The sequence below is a fragment of the Theropithecus gelada genome, chromosome 9 (genome assembly GCF_003255815.1).
Source record: "Theropithecus gelada isolate Dixy chromosome 9, Tgel_1.0, whole genome shotgun sequence".
Taxonomy (NCBI): Eukaryota; Metazoa; Chordata; class Mammalia; order Primates; family Cercopithecidae; genus Theropithecus; species Theropithecus gelada.
The window spans coordinates 88926621-88944842 of NC_037677.1; the positions used below are offsets into that span (position 1 = coordinate 88926621).

The following is an 18222-nucleotide window of genomic DNA, read 5'->3' on the forward strand; positions in this document are numbered from 1 at the left end:
AACCACGGTCTATGTTGCCCAAGTTGGTTCCAGGTTCTTAATTAGTCCTCTCAATTTCTCACTGAAGACGAGCTGAAGCTGGGCACAGTGAATCATGCCTGTAATCCTAGCGCTTTGGGAGGCCAAGGCAGGCGCATCACTTGAGGCCAGGAGTTCAAGACCAGCCTGGCAAATATGGTGGCATGCCTATCATCCCAGCTACTCAGGAGGCTGAGGCATGAGAATCACCTGAAACCAGGAGGCAGAGACTGCAGTGAGCCAAGATCGCACCACTGCACTCCAGCCTGGGTGACAGAGTCAGACTCCGTCTGATTGACTGATAGATAAATAAATAAATAATATAAATAAATAAACAAACAAATAAATAAGACCTAGTTCTGCTTTACTGCCCAAAGAGGTCCTGAGACATTCTCTCACTCTACCTGAGGGGTCCAGATGCTCTTAGATGCATACCCATAGTCCTAACTCCTTAGGGAAAAAAAAAAAAAGGCCTTTCGCTGGAGAATGTTTGAAGTTCTCTCATATCAAGGTGAAATTTGAGTATTGATGATGCCTTTCTTTTCTACTAAATGAAGATTCTAAAAGCCACAGTTTCAGAGGGAGTTTTGCTTAAGCTCCTTAGTGCTTTACACTGCCATCTAGGCTCACTGCAACCTCCACCTCCAAGGTTCAATTGATTCTCCTGGGGCCAGATATCTTCTGACTGCATAGCCTTGAACAAGTTACTTTACTTCTCTGTGGTTCAATCTCCTAAACTGACATTAGTGGGCTTACAGTACATAGTAAGAAAAATACACGTAAAAAAAGCGTAAGACTATTACTTAACAAAAATGTTAAAGTCTTATGACATCAACTGTTGTTTAGTATGCAGAGAATGAGAACTCAGACACTGCCTGAGGGAGTGCATCTTGGATCAACCGCTACAGGAAACATTCTAGTCAATTTGAAGATGTCCATATCCTACTACATAGTAATTCCACTCCTGGATATATGTATCCAGAGGAGTCTGTGTACAAGGAGATATGTACAAGAATTCCATAGCAACACTGTTTCATTAACAGGAAAATGGATAAATAGTGGTACATTCATTCAGTGAATTTTTTAAAGAGCAATAAAATACAAAAATTATCAGAGGAATACTCATCAATATGGACAACTCTTACAAAACAAAATGTTGAATGAAAAAATACAAGCAGCAGAGATTACATACAATAAAGTACTATTTCTATGAAACATAAAAACATATAAAACTATAAACACGGAAATGATAATCATTAAAGAATATAGTGGTTATCTCTCAGGAGCAGGGAGGAAAATGCAATTGAAGTGTACACCGGATGCTCAAAGTGCATTTGTAACATTCTTTCTTTAAGCAGTGTGACAGGGAATGATCTGGCAAATGTCTGTGTACCTACCTCTTTGTATGACAACTACATCATACATCTGTAAACATACTGAAGTATTTAACATAATACTTAATGAATAAACAACAGAAAATAAACAACAAACAGTAGCTACTGCTGTTACAATTTGAATTGTAGGAAGGACACTTGGCTTCTGAGTGGATCATTAAATAAAAAGATGTACTCACCAAGGAAAAAAATAGATTGTGGCTAGAAGCTGAGTAAACGGTCCAGATGACTGCCACCCAACAACTAAGAATCCATGTATGGAGAACAACGTGAATAAGACTGGGATAATAAATACCAGTTTAGTCTCTAGACACATACTGTCCTAATTATGGAGGATCAGGGTTGCTCACCTACTGGGACCCTTCCACTCTAGGCCTGCTAGGACAGAACACTGCCTTGGCATTTAGGAATTCAGGGATTCTAGTCCTGACTCCATCATGTGCTAATTAGAAACCCTGGAAAAGTCTCCAAATATCTCCAAGGGGTCATTTATTTCATCTGTAAAATAGGGATAATATGGATATTTGTCCAGTTGGCAAGAGCAAGGAAGGGCTCAATCCCTGACTCTCCTTCATTTCCTAGCCGTGAGACACAGGCAGGTTTCTTAACCTCTCTTACACCTCAGTTTTACTTATTCATAAATGGGAATAATAAGAGAACCAACCTCACAGGATTGCTGTGAGAATTAAAATATAAATAATCTGCCAGGCTCGGTGGCTGACGCCTGTAATCCCAACACTTCAGGAGGCTGAGGCAGGCGGATTATTGGAGGTCAGGAGTTTGAGACCAGCTTGGCCAATATGGCGAAACCCCGTCTCTACTAAAAATACAAAACTTAGCCAGGCATGGTGGCAGTCACCTGTAGTCCCAGCTACTCGGGGAGGCCAAGTCAGGAGAATCGCTTCAACCCGAGAGGTGGAGGCTGCAGTGAGCCGAAATCAAGCCATTGCACTCCAGTCTGGGCGACAGAGCAAGACTTCATCTCATAAATAAATAAATAATCCATGTTAAGGCTCAGCATAGCATCTATCAGACAATAATTACACAGTATTAACATGGGGTTTTGTGAAGCCTAAGAAATGTAATAATGGATGTGAAGAGGGGTTGGTAAATTGTAAAATCCAGTAAGTGCTACTTTATATTTTCATTTTAACAACTATTTTAAATTCTGTTTAGAATAAATAAAGCTTACAAACTCAGTACCAATGTATATGAATGCTGACTTCGAGGGAATAAAATTTATTTTCCTGGAAAATTCTGAAGTCAGCAATATATTTCTTATTCTGAGAAGGAATGAGTTTTAAGTTTTAGAAATGTCTTAGAAACCAGAGGTTGCTCCAATAGTATGTTCTCAGGGAGAGGTCAACTTTATAGTTATAAGCCATTTTAATTGTATACATTCTCTGAAAACCCAAGATCCTGAAAGTTAGGCTAACATACGTATTGCTAGTTACTTGGAATTATTATAAACTTTTTTTAAAGTCCTTTCTTCTTGCTATAGCAATCTTCTAAAAATCCTGGAAGTGAGAGACTAAAGCCTTTTAATATATGTGAATTTTCTCACAAAATTTAAAATGACAATTCCTCTGCAGCTAAGTATATGCAAGCACAAGATATGAGTTATAAGAGGGGATTTTAAGCAAAAAACCTCTTAAATGCCATCAGAAAACACTCCTACACTTGATTGGTCCAGCTCTTGTTTTCAGTAAATTTCTAGTTTTCTGTAGACACATATCCCAGTGAGGGTAAAAAAGATAGTAACAAAATCCATGGAAAAGCTTAGGGAACAATAAATGATTACATGGACTAAAATATACGACATGTTTTTATATCCATGCGTTTATGTGATACACTCAAAAAAACAAATTAGTCACCTTGAAGGATGCTGACGAACCAATTCATTAGTTTGAAAACTGGTCAATAAACGGAATGGAATAAAAGCATTTATCCTGCCTTTCCTACAGTAACTGTACCACTGACTAGCCAAATAGTAGAAAAAGAGATTTTACAGTAGTACTCAAGTTAACCAAAACAGATGGAATAATAGAATTAGCATTAGAAAAAACAAAATTAGGGAGGTGATGCACTGAGAATCAATGTTTGCAACATCATAAATAAATGACCAGACATTGTATGCCCAATGGAAAAATACATCACCACCTATGAAGGTGCCTTGTCAAAAAGTCAAAGATAAATTTGATCAAGTCTCTATATCCAACTGCCAATTTGTAGAAATACAGAAGACAGAGGAACTTGTTAAACTACATTGTTAGGGGTGCAGTAAAAAAAAAAAAATCTAGGCTATGAGAAGTTCGATAAAACAAACAACCTGATTATTCAATAAATAAATTCCAAGAGGGGAGTGAGGGGAAGGAGCAGAGGAAGAGATGAAGGATGAACTTATAAGCTAAAAAGAGACTTAAAAGACATATCAGACTGGTGTGGTGGCTCACTTTGGGTGGCTCACTTTGGGGTCCTAGCACCTTGGGTGGTCAAGGTGGGAGAATTGCTTGGAGCTAGGATTTCAAGACCAGTCTGGACAACATAGTGAGATCCTCTCTCTACAAAAATTAAAATAATAATAATAAAAATAATAAAGGACATATCAAACAATCACTAATATTTGAGCCTTATTTGGACTCTGATTCAAATAAACTTTAAAAATTATGATTTTTATAAGAACACTAGAAATTTGAACACTAACTGGATATTTGATAATAATGGTAACAATAATGGTATTTTTACGCTTTTAAAAATGAACTGTTATGTCTTAGAATATATACTGAAATATTTATGAGCAAAATGATATCTAGTATCTCTTCAAAATAATACAAAAGGGTGAATGGAAATGTAATGCACACATAGGGTCATTATAGTATTTTGTGTACTTTTGTGTATGTTTTAAATTCTTCACGAAAAAAAAATGGTGAAGGGAAAGAGGAAATAAGGGTGGGAGGGAAGAGAGAAAAAAGTAATTGAACTTGTATTAGAGTCTGATTTGGTGTGTTATTATCTTTACCACAGGATCAGGAGTCACTGAACTACCCTCTGGCTCATATTCCACAATTTTATTTGGTTCTATTTTTTTATTCTATTCCTTCCTATTTTTCTATGCAAAGGCATCCTTTGTTATACTCAAACTATCCTAACTCATGTTCTCCAAAAGAAACCAGGCTCACTCCTTGGTCTTTTCTTCATGTCATGGTTTTGGGGGTCAACCTAATTATTATCATGAAGAACACAGGCTTTGAGTTCAGACTGACTTAATAATTGAAATCCATAACCTATACAGAGAGTTTCACTACCGCCCTATCTCTCTCCTCTCTGTACTCCCTGCAAGACTAAAACATTAGCCAAATACAATAAATATTAATTCCTTTTCTTTTTCCCCTTGAATGGCTCTTCCTTCTGCTTAAGGAAATCTTACCTATACTTCAGGAGAAGTGAAACTGCATCTCCACTAAGATCCTGGAGAATTAAATTCTGGGCAACACTAAAACAGGCAAAATAGAATAGTGTTTAAAAGCTCCAAATCTGGACTCAGATCCTGACTCTAGCACTTAAAAGCTGAGGGACCCTAGGCAATTTAATTATCTTAAGTCTTAATCTGCACGTATATAAGATGGAAATAAGAGCATCTACCTACTGGGGTTACTGTGAGAATTATTAGAAATTAAATAATCCATGTAAAGTACTTAGCACAGCACTCAATAAAAATTAGTAAGAAAAGGAGGAAGAAAAAGGAGAGATGATGATCCTGGAAAATCAAAGCTAAAATTACACTCAATGAAATCCTGGGTTTGCCTTGCTTCCCCAACGAAACTTTCAGCACCTTGAGTGCAATGACACTGGTTACACTTCTTTGCACTTTCAAATGCACTTTGCATGTAGGGGAACTAAAAAAATTACTTTTCAACTGAGAGAGACAAAATTTGGGCTCATTTATACTTATAATCCTATGAACTTGCAATAAGCATACCAGAGTAAATAGCAGCGGAGACAGAGATCACTTGAGCTCAGGAGTTTGAGACTAGCCTGGGCAACATGGTGAAACCCTGACTCTAATAAAAATACAAAAACTAGCCAGGTGTGACGGCACATGCCTGCAATCCCAGCTACTCCAGAGGCTGAGGCAGGAGAATCGTTTGAACGCAGGAAATGAAGGCTGCAGTGAGCCGAGATTATGCGACTGCACTCCAGCCTGAATGACAGAAGGAAACCCTGTCTGAAAGAAAGAAAAGAAAAGAAAAAAGAAATTTTCTTTCTTTTCACTAGCTGGGCGCAGTGGTTCACACCATAATCCTAGCACTTTGGGAGCCCAACGTGGGCAGATCACCTGAGGTCAGGAGTTCGAGACCAGACTGGCCAACATGGTGAAACCCCTGTCTCTACTTAAAAAAAAAAAAATTAGCTGGGCATTGTGGTATGCGCCGATAATCTCAGCAACTTGGGTGGCTGAGATACGATAACCACTTAAACCTAGGAGGTGGAGGTTGCAGTGAGCCAAGATCATGCCATGTCACTCCAGTGTGGGCAACAAGAGTAAGACTCGGTCTCAAAAAAAAAAAAAAAAGTCACCCACACCTAAAACACAGCCCCACCCTCTGTATTCTTGTCTTCTACTTTGCCTTTCATTCTACCTATACATGAAGGAGTACCTGTTTCAATGCTCCCACCCACTCTTTGACCTCCTTCTTTTATTTCCCTCCCAGCTGACTAAACCCAGTTGCTCCCACAGTGTCGGCAGAGTTATGTTTGGAGAAACAGATCAGTAAGGCATAACCAGAACTAAGTTTTTCCTTTTCCTATTCTAAACCTACTTGTAAATATTCAACTGTTCCTACTTTAATTCCATGAAGAGGCAAACAAAAAAACAAAATAGGGCAGAAAAATGGCTTCCAATTTATCAGGAACTATGAAACTAAATGCATATTTGAATAATGAAGAGAAAAAGCCAAAGTGGACACTAACTGAATTCAATAACATAGTAAAAATATCATTCATAAATTAGCCAGGCATGGTGGCAGGCATGTAATCCTAGCTACTTGGCAGGCTGAGGCAGAACTGCTTGAACCTGGGAGGTGGAGGTTGCGGTAAGCCGAGATTGCGCCACTGCACTCCAGCCTGGGTGACAGAGCGAGACTCTACCTCAAAAAAAAAAAAAAAAGAAAAAGAAAAAGAAAAGAAAAATATAAATATATATATGTATCATTCAACATGATCAAGCAGGATTCATCTCAGGGATGCAAAGATGGTTCAACATATACAAATCAGGCTGGACACAGTGGCTCATGTCTATAATCCCAGCACTTTGGGAGGCCAAGGCAGGTGGATCACCTAAGGTCGGAAGTTTGAGATCAGCCTGGCCAACATAGTAAAACCCTGTCTCTACTAAAAATACAAAAACTAACCAGACGTGGTGGTGGGTGCTGCAATCCCAGCTTCTTGAAAGGCTGAGGCAGCAGAATCGCTTGAACACAGAAGGTGGAGGTTTGCAGTGAGCCGAGATGGCACCACTGTACTCTAGCCTGGGCGAAAGAGTGAGACTCCATCTCAAACAAACAAACAAACACAAAATATATACAAATATATACAAATCAATAAACATGATACATCACAGGGCCAGGTGTAATGGCTCATGCCTGTAATCCCAGCACTTTGGGAGGCCAAGGCGGGTGGATCCCTTGAGATCAGGAGTTCCAGACCAGCTTGGCCAACATGGCAAAACTCAGTCTCTACTAAAAATACAAAAATTAGCCAGGCATGTGCCTGTAATCCCAGCTACTGGGGAGGCTGAAGCAAGAGAATCACTCGAACCCGGGAGGTAGAGGTTGCAGTAAGCCGAGATTGCACCACTGCCCTCCAGCCTGGGCAACAGAGTGAGACTGTATCAAAACAAAACAAAACAAAAACATGATACATCACAGTAACAGAATCAAGGACAAACACCATAAGCTGAAACAGGCATTTGACAAAATTCAACATCCCTTCACGATAAACATTCTCAACACACTGGGTACAGAAGGAACATATGTCAAAACAATAAAGGCCATATATGACAAACTCAGAGCTAACATCATATGGAACAGCAAAAAATTGAAAGCCTTTGCTCTAAGATCTGAAGAAGACAAGCATCCCCACTTTTACCACTTTATACAGCATAGTACTGGAAGTCCTAGCCAGAGCCATTAGACAAGACATAAAGAGCATCCGAAATGTAAAGAAAGAAGTCAAACTGCCATTGTTTATAGAAAACATAATCTTATATTTAGAAAAACCTAAAGACTCTACCAAAAACACCTGTTAGAACTGATAAATGAATTCAGTAAAGTTGCAGGATACAAAAGTCAGCATACCAAAATCAGTGGCATTTCTATATGCCAACAGTGAACAATCTGGGAGAAAAAAAGAAAAATAACCCCACAAATCAAGAAAGCAATCCCATTTATAATAGCTACAAAAAACAAAAACAAAAACAAAAACAAAAAACACACACACAAAAAAACACAAAGCACACACACACACCCCCCCTCTAAGAACAAATTGAACCAAAAAAGTAAAAGATCTCAGCCTGGACACAGTGGCTCACACCTGTAATCCCAGAACTTTGGGAGGCCAAGGTGGGCGGATCACTTGAGCTCAGGAGTTTGAGACCAGCCTGGCCAACATGCGAAACCTCGTCTCTACTAAAAATACAAAAATCAGCTGGGCATGGTGGTGCAAGCCTATAATCCCAGTTACTTGGGAGGCTGAGGCAGAATTACTTGAACCCAGGAGGTGGAGGTTGCAGTGAGCTGAGATGGCGCCACTGCACTCCAGCCTGGGCAAAAGAGTGGGACTCCATCTCAGAAAAACAAAAGAAAAGTAAAAGATCTCTACAATGAAAACTATAAAATACTAATGAGAGAAATTAAACAGGGCACACACAAAAAGGAAAGATATCCTGTATTCATGGGCTGGAAGAACTAATATTGTTAAAATTCCATACTATCCAAATATCTACAGATTCAATGCAACCCCCATCAAAATACCAATGACATTCTTCACAGAAATAGAAAAAAACAATCCTAAAATCTATATGGAATCAAGGCAAGGACCTTTTCAGAATCCTACTGTCCTTTCACAGCTACCAATCAGGTATTATACTATTAACATGATTTATTTAACATTATTATGGGCTTCACAAGCACAATCTCATTTAATATTGACATCAACCTGACAAGGAAGGAAACTGGGTAGAGAAGTTAAGTGGATGGGCAAGATGGTTCATGCCTATAATCCTAGCACTTTGGGAGGCTGAGGCAGGAGGATCACTTGAGCCTAGGAGTTTGAGATCAGCTTGGGCAACATAGGGAGAGACCCCATCTCTACAAAAGATTAAATAATTAGCTGAGTGCTGTAGCGTGTGCGTGTAGTCTCAGCTACTTGTGAGGCTGGGATAGGAGGATCATTAGAGCCCAGGAGGAGGAGGTTACAGAGTGCCAAGATTGCACCACTGCACTCCAGCCTGGGCCACAGGGTGAGGCCCTGTCTCAAAAAAAAAGAAAAAAGACAGGGTCTATGTTGCCTAGACTGGTCTTGAACTCCTGGGTGCAAACCATCCTCCTGCCTCAGCTTGCTGAGAAGCTGGGATTACAGGTGCATACCACCACATCTAGCTTGTGTCTCTTTTGAACAAGAATTTTAAATTTCAATGAGGTCAAGTTTATCTCTAAACCTATGGTTTATGTCTATCTTTATGGGTTTTTTTGTGTGTTTAAGAATTTTTCTTCCACCTGAAGATCAAAAAAATTCTCATATATTTTCTTTTAAAAGTTGCAGCGAACCAGACTCAGTGACACGTGCCTGTAGTCTATGGAAAGTCTACATAAAGTCCTAAGAAAGAACTATATTTTTTTCATTCATTTGTAATGTACCTCTTCCTTACATCAAGTTTCCATGTTTGTGGATATGTTTCCAGGGTCTATAATCTGTTCTACTGGTATCTTCATGCACCCCTGCATCAATTCTAATACTGTAACAACTAGAACTTTATAATAAGTCTTGGTACCTGGTAGAAGTAGTTTTCCTTGTTCTTCAAAATTATCTTAGCTATTCTTGGCCTTTTACTCTCCTATTAATTTTATAATGAGATTATAAAAACCCTCAAAAAAACTTGCAGGACTTTCAACTGGCACTGCATTGAATTTAGAGAAATTTGGGGCATATTTCTGAGTATTTTATAGCTTTGTTAAATATTGCGAATGAAATAATTTTTACCCCAGCATTTTCCTGTAATTGACTATTGATACAAGAACATGAACGGGCGCAGTGGCTCACGCCTGTAATCCCAACTACTTGGGAAGCTGAGACAGGAGAATCGTTTGAACCCGGGAGGCGGAGATGGCAGTGAGCCAAGGTCGCGCCACTGCACTCCAGCCTGGGTGACAGAGTGAGACTCCATCTCAAAAAAAAAAAAACAAAAACAAAACAAAACAAAAAAACCAACCGCAATTTTAGTGTGTTCCTCTTCTTTCTGGCAACCTTGCTTAATTATTTGTAATGACTGATCTGAAGATTTCCTTCAGTATTTTTATGGAGGCAATCCTATCATATAGAAATAAAGAAATAGGTTTTGTTTGTGGTGCTTCCTTTCCATCTTTTATAATCACATTTTCCCCTTGACTTACTGTAATGATTAATACTTGGAAGTATAGCCAAACAAAAAGTGATAGTGGGCATCCTTATTTTTTCAACAGAAATCTTCTGAAACCTCCATTAATCATGATGTTTGACAATAGTTTTTAATCAGCTTAAAAGTTTTTTATTGGCCAGGCGCGGTGGCTCAAGCCTGTAATCCCAGCACTTTGGGAGGCCGAGACGGGCGGATCACGAGGTCAGAAGATCGAGACCATCATGGCTAACACGGTGAAACCCTGTCTCTACTAAAAAATACAAAAAACTAGCCGGGCGAGGTGGCAGCGCCTGTAGTCCCAGCTACTCAGGAGGCTGAGGCAGGAGAATGGCGTAAACCCGGGAGGCGGAGCTTGCAGTGAGCTGAGATCGCGCCACTGCACTCCAGCCTGGGCAACACAGCAAGACTCCGTCTCAAAAAAAAAAAAAAAAAAGTTTTTTATTGTTGTGGTTTATTTTTGTTCACGGATGAGTGCTGTATTTTATCCAGTGCTCAGAGTTTATTGTCTATCACTTTGGACTACTAAAACTGTGGGTCAGGACCCATTATATTGTAATTAAATGCATTTAAAGTATTAGCAGACCAGAGTTTCTCTAGGAAAAAACAAAAAAACAAAAAACAGAATATAACGGAAAGTGCCAGACTACATCCCATGATGTAAGATAGTGTTTGACAAAACTTTTGTTTCAGCTGCTCACACAAACACATATATGTGCTCCGAATTGCCAAATAAAATGCCCTTCTTACTATGAGTTGTATACAAAAAAGAGTTTGAAAGCCACTAATCTATACTATTTCTGAAGCATGAAAAATGTTAGGGACAAACATCTCACTGTAAAGTTTTCTTAAAACAGATAATACAATGTGTGGTTTTTATTCATTCAAAAATACATACCTTTTCCTAGTATTATTATTTTAAATCAAAATCCCTTGATGAGACCAGGCATGATGGCTTATGCCTGTAATCCCAGCAGTTTGGGAGGCTGAGACGGGGGGATCACTTGAGGTCAGGAGTTTGAGATCAGCCTGGCTAACGTGGTGAAATCCCATCTCTACTAAAAATACAAAATTAGCTGGGCATGGTAGTGGGTGCCTGTAATCCCAGTTACTCAGAAGGCTGAGGCAGGAGAATCGCTTGAATCTGAGAGGCAGAGGTTGCAGTGAGCCAAGATCACCATACTGTACACCAGCCTGGGCAACAGAACAAGACTGTCTCAAAAACAAAAACAAAAACAAATTCCCTGATGAACAAAGTGGCCCACATTCACAAAAACATCTGAGGCTAAAGCAATCTACATACATTAGCATGAATTTCTGACAAAGGATCCTACTTCACGGATCACTTTTGCAAAGTTTTAAATATGCATAATATCTGAGATGAGGGCATAGAGCTTTCATCAAATTTTCAAATGTACCTGTGACCTTAAAAATACATAGAACTATGGCCAGGCGCGGTGGCTCACGCCTGTACTCCCAGCACTTTGGGAGGCTGAGGCGGGTGGATCACGAGGTCAGGAGATCGAGACTATCCTGGCTAACATGGTGAAACCCCGTCTCTACTAAAAAAAAAAATACAAAAAATTAGCCGGGCGTGGTGACGGGCGCCTGTAGTCCCAGCTACTTGGGAGGCTGAGACAGGAGAATGGCGAGAACCCGGGAGGCAGAGCTTGCAGTGAGCCAAGATTGCACCACTGTACTCCAGCCTGGGTGACAGAACAAGACTCCGTCTCAAAAAAAAAAAAAAAAAAAAATACATAGAACTTCTAAATTCAATGTAAGTTTATAATTCTAAAATCAGAAGGTAACTTGACATTTCTATTATGTCACATTTTCTGTACTGTGTACTGAGTCTGGCTCACTTGTTTCTCAGCTGTTTATATTACCATGTACTTTGCTAACTGCCTAGCTTTGTCAGGCTATAAAAAGAAATATGCCCTGAAACTTCACCCATATGGATATGCCATGCAATGTATCTCTTTGCCCATCATTCCTGAAACCCTTCTATAGAATATTTTAAGATTGTTCTTGTGGCCAGGCATGGTGACTCATGCCTATAATCTCAGCACTTTGGGAGGCTAAGGCAGGAAGAATACTTGAGGCCAGGAGTTCAAGACCAGCCTGGTCAACATAGCGAGATCCCATCTCTACAGGAAAAAAAAAATGTTCCTTGTTTGTGACCAGAAGAAACATTACTCAACTTATTCACTGGATTTATTTCTGGAAAATGTGTAACTGCTTTCTGATTATGCTGATTATAATTTGTCACCAGTGAGGTTATTTTAAAAAAGGCAACTCCCAAAGAGGAGCTCCAACATATTCTGCACAATAGTAGCACTGTTTGTGTAAGTATCTAACATACCAAAGAGACTACTTTAAAAAACAAATAATCATGGCTGGGCGCGGTGGCTCAAGCCTGTAATCCCAGCACTTTGGGAGGCCGAGACGGCGGATCATGAAGTCAGGAGATCGAGACCATCCTGGCTAACACGGTGAAACCCCGTCTCTACTAAAATATAAAAAAAAAATTAGCCAGGCGTGGTGGTGGGCGCCTGTAGTCCCAGCTACTTGGGAGGCTGAGGCAGGAGAATGGCGTGAACCCGGGAGGCGAAGCTTGCAGTGAGCTGAGATCCGGCCACTGCACTCCAGCCTGGGTGACAGAGCCAGACTCTGTCTCAAAAAAAAAAAAAACAAAAAAAAACAAACAAATAATCACTGGGCGCGGTGGATCACGCCTGTAATTCCAGCACTTTGAGAGGCTGAGGTGGGCGGATCACCTGAGGTCAGGATTTCAAGACCAGCCTGACCAACGTGGCGAAACCCCATCTCTACTAAAAGTACACAAATTAGCTGGGCGTGGTGGTGGGCGCCTGTAATCCCAGCTACTCAGAAGGCTGAGGCAGGAGAATTGCTGGAACTTGGGAGGCAGAGGTTGCAGTGAGCTGAGATCAGGCCACTGCACTCCAGCCTTGGTGACAAAAGCCAGACTCCATCTCAAATAAATAAATAATCATTTGAATGTAATGTTTTTGAAAAAACAAAAAAAAAAAGTTTTTTTTGTTTTTTTTTTTTTTTTTGCGACAGGGTCTTACTATCACCCAGGCTGGAGTGCAGTGGCTCAATTGCGGCTCACTGCAGCTGACCTCACTGGCTCAAGCCATCCTCAGCCTCCCAGGTAGCAGGGACTACAGGCACACACCACCATGCCTGGCTAATTATTTTATTTTCTTGTAGAGACAGTGTCTCACTATGTTGCCCAGGCTGGTCTCAAACTCCTGAACTCAAGCAATCCTCCCACCTTGGTCTTCCAAAGTATTGCAGTTACAGGCATGAGCCACCATGCCTGACCTGATATTTGTTTTTTAAAACTCACATTCCCTTCTTTACATACCATGAATGCTGATGTTCTCCACAAAAATCACTTCTCAAAAAATTCAGCATTATGTAGACATTCTAAGAACCACACTATTCATCTTGGCAATTATGTTAATATTGAGTGCCGAGTACTACGGTTCTAAAGAATATAATATCACTGCTTCAGAGTGTAATTTTTGAAAACTCCTAAATCTGTAAAGCTATGCTAATTTCTCTGACTGCTGTTCGACATATTAGAATGATATCCAAACTTAAAGTTGTCTTTATGGTTTTAAAAAGTTCCCAAAACTAATTTATAAAATAAGCACGTTGTCAGAGAAGTTAATTTTTAAGCATAAATTTCTAAGTACACTAAATAATATATTATCATTATTCTTATAAACTTTTATAATACCCAAAACAGTATTTTAACAGTAAAGCAATCTGTTAACAATGATTACCTCTGGTGAGTAGGACTGGCAGGAATAGATAAAGAATAGACAGACTTGGTGTTTCTGCTTTTATTTTTACTTTAAATGCTTTTCTACTGTTTAAATATTTAAACAAGTACTTTTTAATGAAAAATTGAAGAAAAAGGTACAATTATAAAGTCAATAGTCTCCACATTTATCTTATTCTACTTCCTGTTATCCCCACTTCTTATCTCCCTCTAGGAGATTGTAGCACTTTCAGAGCAGGGATCTTCTGTGTCTTCTACAGTGTCCTGTCTTCCGCAGAGTTAACCCCAGAGCAGATGCTATGCATCTGGATTAGCAGAAGTGCAAGAAATGAGGACAAGTGGATTCAACAATACTATAGTGAGCCTTTACAAAAAAAAGTACTTTGGAAGGTAGGCTTCGGAATAAAAGAATCTTATTATCTTCTCCATATGGAATGCTGGTTAATATCTATTCACAACTCTAACTGCTCTGCTCCTTAAACATTTAGAACCCTATTTGAACAGGATATAAGTAGAAATGTGGAATTTTGAAATCTATCCTGAAATGTAAAATATGCCATGAACTGTATATGCCATGGGTTATATACATAAATATATACATAAATATATTTTATATAAACATAAAATATAATACTATGCAGTGGCCTTGGGTTTAAATGAGGTCAAGGAAAGCAGCTGTTGACAAACCTGTCCCAAATTTACTAAAGGGGTGTTTAGGATTCCCTGTAGCTTTTTCCAATTGAAAGAGTCTCCAGGCATCGTTCATCACATTCTTCTCATGTTCTGAATCAACTGCATTCACCTCTCTGTCTTTGCAACTTTCATCGAACAAGGGGCACAGAAAGAACTGTGCAAACCTAAGGGTATGAAACATAATTAAAACTTGAAAGATGTCATTTTAAAAGAATGGTCTTTTAAAAAGATCTTTCAAACTTATTAGATAGGAAATGCAAATTTTGCAGAATCAGAAACAAAACAACCATTGCTACTAAGAAAAAAGGAATACAAAATAAGTGCTGTGGAACAGAAGAAAAATCTAATATTGAACAGAGGTAAATGCAGAGGAGTTGATCTACCCCAGAGATGATAAATAGTGAAAATTTAAAAAATTAACACCAAAAAAGGCAGATTATGGAGACAACAGCAGTCTATTTAAGATTTTTAATTTGGCATGTCTATAAAAACTGTTATATGTGGCTAATTCTCCAAAAAAAAAAAAGAGAAAGAAAGAAAAAGGCAGGTCATAGTTTTGAGGCCAATCTTAAATTTACAGTTTTAGGTGCAATGTCACTAAGACTCAGGCACCTTAGGACAAACAAGTGACCTACTTTTAACAGGCTCAATTTGAATATTTCTTTCTTCTTATGTAGAAAAACAAACTTGAATTAGTAGGAAAAAACATAACGCAGTGAAAAACCTGAGGTATGACATAATTTGCCTAGGCCATGATTATGGGCTTTGATGAAATTATAAGAGAAACAGTCCATAAATTTTTAATAAGCAGTGATTCAGTAAATAACACAGTATGTAACTTTAACATAAGTAACCAATAGGCCTTTCTTGAGGCTATTCCTTAATAATAGTACCAAAGTTTAAGATACCTACAGCTAATAAATTAACTCTTCTATATCAGGTTAAATTTAACTCAGGATTCCTATAGTAATTCTTAAGAAACTTTACATCCCATTTTATAGAATAAGACTTGATTTAGATGAAGTTAAGAGCAGAGGCTCTGAACAGGACTATTTTATTCAGTGGGTCTAAGGAACTCTTAGGTCTATAAACATCTCAGTTACTACACCTCACAGTCCAGCTGTCACAGAAGCCATTATCATTACTTGCTATTCACTTTAAGTGCATAAGTAAATACGATACTGTGCTAAGTACTTTACATATACCACAAGGGGAAACTCTATCTATCTGGAGTCTATAATCAAAGATGTATGAAAACAGAGAATTTCTGGCCACATAACATCTTTTACCCACCTCAATACCTTGAGGCTGGGAAAAATGTCTAACAGCTACATACCAAAGCTGGATGGCCCAGATAAAGGATCATGTTATGACACAGTATAATCAGGTTTTTAAAATGATCCTCTTATACAAGTGGATTTTTAGTTTGAGACAAGTAACAGACATCCTCCATCATACAGAGATCTACTATATGAACATCTGCTGCAGCATTTGTAAAGCAGGAAATGAAATTCAGTGTATGATCCCAGGGCACTCATTAATGGAAGTCCTCTGGGAATACATATCAGAGATGATTATACCTCAAAGCTGCTGCCTAAAGACTGAAACATAAAATATTAGAATAAGTAGGAAACACACTACTTTGACCCAGTACATATCATAAACCCACGCCCTCGCTTTGATAATGTTTTTTCAAAAATATAACAATTATTATTAAAAGTAAGCAAATAAAGCTGACAGTGACTAAAAGTGTCAAATTTCATTATAGATCCAAAAAGTTGCTGAATTACACCTTGGCATCACAGAAAACTATAAATATTCACCAAGGATAAGTTACACTTCAAATAATGAATCAAATCGCTGATGTAACAAAAAAATTAGAAATTGTTAGCTGTATAAAAAATTGATCCAAAAAAAAAAAATATATTGACCAAGGCTGGGTGCAGTGGCTCACACCTGTAATCCCAGCATTCTGGGAGGCTGAGGTGGGCGGATCACCTGAGGTCAGGAGTTTGAGACCAGCCTGACAAACATGGGGAAAGCCCATCTCTACTAAAAATACCAAATTAGCTGGGCATGGTGGCACATGCCTGTAATCCCGATTACTCAGGAGGCTGAGGCAGAATTGCTTGAACCCGGGAAGCGAAGGTTGCAGTGAGCCAAGACTGCGCCATGGCATTCCAGCCTGGGCAACAAGAGCGAAACTCCGTCTAAAGAAAAAATATATATATATTGACCAAGAAATTAAATTGGCCTAATGGAGTTTGCTCCAAAAAACACTTTCAAAATATCCCCATGGTTGAAACAGCAGATCAAAATGTTCTGTATCTACTAAGCATCCTTGAGAAGCAAGGAAATGAATGAGGAGCGAATATTTAAGGTTTAGCATTCTGGAACAGAAGTATGTCTGAAAAGAGATCAATGACACTATCAGGTTAGTCCTCATCACATGCTTTATATGTAACACCAGTTAGAATGGAAAGGGCTGCTAAAAATTCTATACCTCAATAAAATACTTTGCAGGCCTGAAGACTCATTTAAAGTCATGCCATTATTATTCCTTTACCACTCAGTAAATACATGACATCATTCATTTTTTCTTTTTCAGAAAACACAGGGAAAAACACAGGTTAAAATACCTTTTGTTAAACTATGAAGCTATAAAGCCATCTCTGTAGAAATAATAATTGTTATTATTATTAATGTGACAAGTACACAAAGTTGGATAATTCATAGGGTATTCTGCATTACCTGTCTAGGGCACCTTCTAGGTGTTCATGAGAAACATCAAAATAGTAATTGGTATGTTCTCCACTAGTAAAGGCATTTGAACTTCCTGCATGCTCACTGAGAAACTGGCTGTATTCATTTTCTTTAGGGTATTTCTTTGTTCCCAAAAAAAGCATATGTTCACAAAAATGACTTAAGCCAGCAATATTTGGAGGATCCGACAATGAACCTGAAAGAGAAAACACGTATATAATAAATCATTGTCTTATGTTGAAAGCTAGTAAGTACAGATGACTTGTAGTTCTTGTTAGTATGACAACTCCAACCATATAATCAGAGAAAGTTAAGCACAAGTTACCTAAAATGCTATTATTTAGAAAGCAAATCAGTAGTCACAAGACTGGTCTCTAGTGCCTGCTCTTGACACTAATTAGTTGGTAACTTTGGGCAGGTTACTTAGTGTCTCCGAACATTAGTTTTACCACATACTGGACAGGAAGAAAGAGCTGGACTCACAGTTTTAAGAGCTAGAATTTTCTTGTCATGATTTCATTGCGGAAGACTATACAGCACAGTGCTAACAGCATGCATTTGGGGGTTACTGGCTCTACTAGCTGTTGTGAAATGGTAAGCACAATACCTATCCTGGCTCAATCGCTTCAATATATACCCATCTAAGAGGGCTGTGTGAGTACAAATTAGATGACATTTGCAAATCACTCTGGTAGTCCAAAGCATTACGGTAGGCAATAGTTATTTGTTCAATATTACCTTATTTCCTCAGTTCTAAAATGGCACTGAGTTAAAAGCTTTTCAAAGAGGACAAAAAGAAACACTGTCCCACTAACTGTACACATACATAAAAAGCAACCTGCCCGGGCACAGTGGCCCACATCCCTAAT

General features: G+C 38.7%; 1 protein-coding gene across 5 annotated transcripts in view; it reads right to left on the reverse strand.

The window, feature by feature from the left end:
- Positions 1–18222, reverse strand: part of IDE (insulin degrading enzyme) — a 122830-nt gene that overhangs the window by 67614 nt on the left and 36994 nt on the right. For 4 of the 5 annotated variants that reach the window (XM_025397961.1, XM_025397960.1, XM_025397959.1 and 1 more), the window contains exons 3-4: positions 17342–17549; positions 14585–14754 (exon numbers count right to left, since the gene is read on the reverse strand). In XM_025397961.1, coding sequence (XP_025253746.1) covers positions 14585–14754; positions 17342–17549 — 378 coding nt within the window. Of the gene's footprint in view, positions 1–9328; positions 9335–14584; positions 14755–17341; positions 17550–18222 lie in introns of all 5 variants that reach the window. The other variant, XM_025397963.1, reaches the window with a different exon arrangement.